The sequence below is a fragment of the Nerophis ophidion genome, linkage group LG08, assembly GCF_033978795.1.
Source record: "Nerophis ophidion isolate RoL-2023_Sa linkage group LG08, RoL_Noph_v1.0, whole genome shotgun sequence".
Classification (NCBI taxonomy): Eukaryota; Metazoa; Chordata; class Actinopteri; order Syngnathiformes; family Syngnathidae; genus Nerophis; species Nerophis ophidion.
The window spans coordinates 34,014,791-34,022,290 of NC_084618.1; the positions used below are offsets into that span (position 1 = coordinate 34,014,791).

A 7,500-nucleotide genomic window follows, 5' to 3' on the forward strand; every position below is an offset into this window, starting at 1 on the left:
AGAATAATCATACAACTACTGCATGCTGAAGTTATTTTCTAGTGCCTGAACAGGTAAGAGGAGAAGAACAGAGGGCGTGGCCGCAGACGGATGTGTATTTAAAGAGCTGCCCGGTAAGATCCTGGAGCACTATTCTCACCTACACGCCCAGGAACAGGTAAGATACGACAAGGTTTCATACGAACTTGAATCTCCTTTTTCGGTCCTGCTTGTAGCTGAGACACTTTGTAATTAAATATAATTTCCAGGGCTAGAGAAGAACAACATTGCAAAATACAGTGATACACATATTTGTATCAAGGATGTGAAATATTAAACACACATTCATTCAGTTCATAAAATGAGTAGTTTGTCGCAGATTACAGTAATGTCATGTCAAAGGGGACCTTTTTGTTACCTATTGGTACCTGTTTTTGTGTTTTTGTTACCTATTGGTACCTGTTTTTGTGTATTTGGGATCTGTACAAGTCCACAACATTTGAAATCAAACCATGGAGGCATGGCAGAGATATTTATAAAAATATTTTGCCTTCATTCATATTTCCTCCAAAAAAGTCGTTTGGAATTTCCCCAACTTGTGACATTTTTCCAATTGGTGGTGTCAGCCGACATCTCCATAGGTGGTAAAGTTTTACCTGAAGAGCTACCACCATTGTAGTCCGACGTTGTAGTCTACCAATTCCTTACTTTCCTTTATGGTCTTGTTGCGGGGCAGACTGGTTCATACATGCACATGCATCCTTCGCTGTTGCCCTTTCTAATTTCTAAAGCGTTTATTGTAGTTCTAACTTATCTGTCTGTATACCCGATATGGAAGAGCTAAAAACTACAACATGGCTAGTGGGGAGAAGACTCAGTCTAAGTGAAAGCTCATAAATAAAAACGGCGCATCCTGAAGAGACTGTCAGAAAGCAGCTTGAAGAGGGTCTGTAAAACAAACTACTTTTGCCCAAAAAAACACCCTTACATGCTATGGAGACCACAAAAAAGTTATTTAAATGTAGAAAAATTTAAAGAAAATTGTCAAAAATATAAATGCAAAAAAAGGTAAAATCCAAAAAAACAAAAATCATAAAATGATACTATGATTTTTTTTTGGTAGAAAACAAAAACAAAAACACTATTAATCTGGATGAGTTTTTTTTTTACAATTCATTTCACTGACGAGCAAAACAAAGAAAAGTAGGATTATGTGGGCTTGCATGCTCCGATACAAGCAGTCCTACAGTGCGTTTACTTGTGCAAAGCTGGACATAGCTAATTCAAGTGTGTATGATTGGTATCCAATACTCAAGCCTCCAATCAGTTTTGTATCAAAAGTGAAAAGGTTATATTGGAAACTCCTATTTTTTTGTGTTTGGCCGTGTCTGTCACATTTTCTACATGGTTTTCAAGTAATTGGCTCCATGAGTTCCGACCGTACAAAAAATAATTTTCCCTATAAAAATAGAGTTAATATGATTTTTTGTTCTCCACACAAATTTGAACATGCGATGAGCCACCCACACACCAATTTTGTTTTAAATTCAAATGTATTCCTCACATTTTTAGTGCTGTCACTTTTTAATTCATTTGGCCTCATTCTGGATTATTAAGAAAAACACCAACTAAGTCACCAACATGTGGGATTTTTGTTTAGGAACTAAAATGCCACAGGGAAAAGCAGTCTGTACAACGAGAACCAACATTTTATATGAAAACCAGGACAAATTTTTGGCAAAAAAGTGAATACTACTGAACCCGCATGCCCACAGCTTGTTGAAAAACTTGTTTGCAGCAGATTCCTGTTCTGCAGCACTAGGTGTGCAACGATAAATGGAAATAATGATGACAGCGGTAAAACTCCCAACAGCTAGTATTATCCTTTTTAATTTAAAATTATCGAAAAACCTAGATTGATGATTGGACTTTCATAAACATTCGCACTGCCTGGTGCCAGCTTCCCAGCTTAAGTGCTAACATGAAAATAAGAGAAATTATGTCTCTTATGTGGTATGTCCTTTAAGAAAGAACATACCACAATATAAGCTGATATAAACACATTGCTGTCTGAGCAACTAAAATATTCAATTGTACACATTGAACCTACAAGCTGTGCTCTTGGAGCAGAGAGGAAGGTGTTTTTACGGCGCAAAATACAAATCAGAGTCAAGAGAAGGAAGCAGTTCTAATAAAGGTGAATAATAGAGCGTACAAAAACCTCTTCATGCTGCATGTGTGCTCTCCAAACTGATTTACCATAACTCTGTATTCCAAACAAATGGCAAAAAGATAGTCCAGAACAATAGCAACTTTTATCTGGAAGGAGTTTTAATTCCTTCGGATTTAAAAAATTCCTTATAATAAACTCTCTCCTGCTGGTCTTTCTTTGCTTTGGACCTTTTTCCGGTAGAATACCTTCTTGGTAGTAGCTTTACGTTCATAGTGCAATATAAAATAATTTCTTGAGGCTGTCTGCCATTTAACACCAGCATAGCCATTTCTAATCTGTGCCAATATTACAGCGGACATCAACTACAATGGAGCTACAGATGTCTGGTGTAACGTCATAGGTCAACAGGAAACGCAATACATTTATCCGCGCTAAAAGTAAATAAGCGCCCCCCAGTGTACGGGAGGCACATGGCGTATGACCAATAGTCGCATTAGAGAGATTGCATTGACACTTGGGCTTCACACACAGGTGTGAAAATACAAAAAAACTTAATTATTTGAGAAATCTCTGAAAGCTTTGTGTAGCGATTGTGTATTCCCTCTCTCGGCTGCGTTATTTTTTTTCTTACTGCTCCGAGTGAGGCTCAAACCCGGGTTGCCGGTGTGAAAGGCCAGCGTCCTGACGACTGAGCTAAAAGTACAGGCAATTTTTCGGACCACCAGCACTTTTCTTGAAGTTGACTGGCATGGACGTGCATGCGCCGGTTGCTAAAGAGACATACAGTATTAATGAACAAAAGTATTTTTTAAAGTGGGTGATATTTTTGTATTGTTGCTGTTCTGTTGAGTAAAATCCTGATTTAATTATTTTTTTATAATAGGTTTAGACCGTGGCCCCCCATTTGTTTAGGCAGCCATGGTGGTGGTTGTCGGTTTTAAAATATTGCTATTATATGAGCAGTTTTCCAAAAAGAAGGGAACACGGAGAGGCTAATAAAAAAAAGGGGTGTTGAAGCAGCATATTTCTCCAAAAAGGTCATGTTTAGTTTGTTTAGAATTTTCTCTAAGATTATATTTCCCGTCTTTTGTTGAGAATAATTGTTATACATTCTTGGGTAGAAGGTTATAGTTTGCGTTGTGCGTGGGTTTGAGCTTTTTTCAAAAGCATTTGAATTTCAATATATCTGATTCAATAAATAAAGTGTTATGTTCTCGATATCCAACATGATGAATTATTCTCATTGACCTTTTTTGTAACACAGTTAAGAATAAAGTGTACTTGTGTAGTTATTCACTCATATTTCTACACAATAACACTAGCGAGCATTTGAGAACATGAAGTGATTTCTTGTCAAGAACATATTTAGCTTTCTTCATTTTCGAAATATTTCCTGCACCTTGTGTTGTATTTTTATATAGATTTCCAGTTAATCTTATCTAATATTACACCCAAAAAATTTCAATTCAGAGTAAGGAGTCAGGAATAGCAGGTGAAAGCCAATATTGGGAAAAAGACTAGAAGTGTTTAGATGACAAACTATAAACTCCCATGCTTCTCTGAGTTGACCAAATATGATTAGTTTTTGTCTCTTTTTTCTAATTTTTTATTTCTGAGATTTTGTAGAATGTGGGTGTCAAACTCATTTTAGCTCTGGGGCCGCATATAGGAAAAAATCTGTGAACACGCGGGCCGGACTATTAAAATGAAGACAACTTCAGACTGTTTTATTTGTCTTACTTTGGCCAAAAATAGAACAGACTCATTTCGAAAATATTACAATGAAAATATAGAAAAAAATAGCGGCAGCGGTAAAGTTTACATCCATGAAGAAAAGAAGAAACGGAATGAATGTTTATAACTGAATAAATTTACATGTGCACAAACATTGGTTTTCTTTTGTATTATTGTTTTTAATGAATTAAGGGACAAGCGGTAGAAAAATGGATGGATTGATGATTTAAGTAACGTTTATGAAAACCTTTTTCCAAAACACAAATGGAATGTGAGATATAACAGGATAATGCATATGTTGGACTTTTGTTTTCAAAACGGTTACAAAAAAAAGCCCATTTTTATGACTTGATGGGGTCCCTGGGCCCCATTTTGAAAATTCGTACCGCCAACACTGATGGAGTATTGGTGCATGCAAAACAGCAGCAGGCGGCTGTGGCCTGCGGGCCGGTTCCAATACTAATCAAATATCATCCCAGTGGCCATAGATGATTCATTCGCGGGCCAGATCCGGCCCGCAGGCCTTTACTTTGACACCCCTGTTCTAAAAGGATGGGTTGTATATGAGGAGGTGAAATAGAAAAGCGGTATAGTACATGAATGGATAAAACACTCACTCCATCCATTTCCCTCTGATGGGGCCCCACAACCAAATGTCCCTGCTCTAATGTTCTCCCTCCGTGTCTTCCAGAAAGCTTCAAAGATGATGAAAACATCACTGTCACTCCTCCTGGTGCTCGTCGCCGTGTCTTTTACATTTGGTAAATACACGCCGAAGACAGGCAAAAGGATTCCTAAGACTCTGTCCAGAGGTTAGTGAGGATGATGACAAACCCGTTCAAAATGTTGCAGCTTTACCTGCGCTTCCACTCTCTCAAAAGGTTGGGGTGACCAGCTGTTATGGGCTCAGACGTATGAGGAAGGTCTCTACTGGGCCCGCTCGCAGTAAGAAAAAAAATGACACGGAACATGTGGTATTTTGTCTCTGCCCTAAAAAGGGAGATATTTCAACATACGGGCGCAATTTTTCACTGCTCAGGTCTTTAAATGGCAGAAAATACATCGAGTCGTATGCTTTCGGTATAATTGACAAACTGTACTGAAATACTTGCAACAAAATGTACATCCAAAGAAAATGAATACATATTTTTCTTAGAATTGAACAGCTTTCAACTTAATGTCAGTTATAAAATATGTCACAATGCAGTGGCAGGCCGTGTGTTTCCCACCTGGGCCTTCAGTGATGTCCTGTGTCCAATGATTACCTCTCAAAATACCATAATTGATGTCACAACATGACCATTGCTGGAGAAATACTATACAGAAACACATTTACGCACTACTGGCCATTGAATCACTACCAACAGTGTACAAAACAGGTTATTTTATGGCGTATCAGCAATTAAAACCACTGTAACCAAGAGCTACTTCTTGGGTACTGATTAATGCAAAGGGCTACCAGTTTGATACACACTTAAATAAATTGCCAGAAATAACAAACTTGCTCAATTTACCTTTAATTAATAAAAATATATATAAATATATAAAAAATGGGTATTTCTGTCTGTCATTCCATCGTACATCCATCCATCCATCCATCCATCCATCTTCTTCGGCTTATCTGAGGTCGGGTTGCGGGGGAAGCAGCCTAAGCAGGGAAGCCCAGACTTTCCTCTCCTCAGCCACTTCGTCTAGCTCTTCCCGGGGGATCCCAAGGCGTTCCCAGGCCAGCCGGGAGACATAGTCTTCCCAACGTGTCCTGGCTCTTCCCCGTGGCCTCCTACCGGTTGGACGTGCCCTAAACACCTCCCTCGGGAGGCGTTCGGGCGGCATCCTGACCAGATGCCCGAACCACCTCATCTGGCTCCTCTCGATGTGGAGGAGCAGCGGCTTTACTTTGAGCTCCTCCCGGATGACAGAGCTTCTCACCCTATCTCTAAGGGAGAGCCCCGCCGCACGGCAGAGGAAAGTGGCACCAGGCGCTCGCCATCGTGCCCGACCTCCGGGCCTGGCTCCAGAAGGGGGCCCCGGTGACCCGCGTCCGAGCGAGGGAAATCTGGGTCCTTTGTTTTTACTTTTCATAGAGGTCTTCGAGCTGCTCTTTGTCTGGTACCTCACCTAGGACCAGTTTGCCTTGGGAGACCCTACCAGGGGGCCTAATGCCCCCAGACAACATAGCTCCTAGGATCATTGGGACACGCAAACTCCTCTACCACGGTAAGGTGGCAGCTCAGAGCATTTTTTTTTTTTCCATCGTACATTTTTTTCCTTTTACGCAAGGTTTTTTGTAGAGAATAAATGATGAAAAAAACACTTAATTGAACGGTTTAAAACAGGAGAAAACACAAAAAAAAGAAAATGTAATTTTGAAACATAGTTTATCTTCAATTTCGACTCTTTAAAATTCAAAATTCAACTGAAAAAGAGAAGAGAAAAACTCACTAATTCGAATCTTTTTGAAAAAAAAAAGAATTTATGGAGCATCATTGGTAATTTTTTCTAATTAAGATTAATTTTAGAATTTTGATGACGTGTTTTAAATGGTTTAAAATCCAATTGCACTTTGTTAGAATATATAACAAATTGGACCAAGCTATATTTCTAACAAAGACAAATCATTATTTCTTTTAGATTTTCCGGAACAAAAATTTTAAAAGAAATTCAAAAGACTTTGAAATAAAATTTAAATTTGATTCTAGATTTTCCAGATTTGCCAGAATATTTTTTGGGAATTGTAATCATAAATTTGAAGAAATATTTCACAAATATTCTTTGTCAAAAAAACAGAAGCTAAAATGAAGAATTTAATTAAAATGTATTTATTATTCTTTACAATAAAAAAATGTATTTACTTGAACAGTGATTTAAATTGTCAGGAAAGAAGAGGAAGGAATTTAAAAGGTAAAAAGGTATATAATAATAATAATTAGATTTATATCGCGCTTTTCTAAACACTCAAAGCGCTCACAGAGAAGTGGGACTCAACATTTATTCACACCTGGTGGTGGTAAGCAACATCAGTAGCCACAGCTGCCCTGGGGTAGACTGACAGAAGCGTGGCTGCCAGTTTGCGCCTATGGCCCCTCCCACCACCACCTATCATTCATTCAACATTCATTCACCGGTTTGAGACGGCAGCCATTTTTTTGGATGTCAATAGGTGGGAAGCGAACCTGCAACCCTCAGGTTTCTGGCGGGCCGCTCTACCCACTACGCCATGCTGTGTTTGAAAATCCTTTTTAAGGTTGTATTTTTTCTCTAAAATTATAAGAAGCAAAGTAAAAAAATGAATTTATTTAAACAAGTGAAGACCAAGTCTTTAAAATATTTTCTTGGATTTTCAAATTCTATTTGAGTTTTGTCTCTCTTTGAATGAAAAATGTTGAGCAAAGCGAGACCAGCTTGCTAGTAAATAAATACAATTTAAAAAATAGAGGCAGCTCACTGGTAAGTGCTGCTATTTGAGCTATTTTTAGAACAGGCCAGCGGGCGACTCATCTGGTCCTTACGAGCGACCTGGTGCCCGCGGGCACTGCGTGGGTGACCCCTGCCGTATGTAGTACTGTCAAAATTAAAATTGCAAAGAACATATTAAACGTGAAAATATAAAGAAA

The 7,500-nt window shown here is 38.5% G+C and overlaps 1 protein-coding gene across 1 annotated transcript in view; it reads left to right on the plus strand.

Annotated features, from left to right (window-relative positions):
- Positions 1 to 62: 62 nt before the first annotated feature.
- The window catches only part of agr2 (anterior gradient 2), a 16,032-nt gene continuing 8,594 nt past the window's right edge, over positions 63 to 7,500 (plus strand). The window contains exons 1-3 of the mRNA XM_061908350.1: positions 63 to 157; positions 4,578 to 4,698; positions 4,768 to 4,831. Of these exons, the coding sequence (XP_061764334.1) occupies positions 4,590 to 4,698; positions 4,768 to 4,831 (173 nt within the window). The 5' untranslated portion in view covers positions 63 to 157; positions 4,578 to 4,589. The remainder of the gene's footprint in view (positions 158 to 4,577; positions 4,699 to 4,767; positions 4,832 to 7,500) is intronic.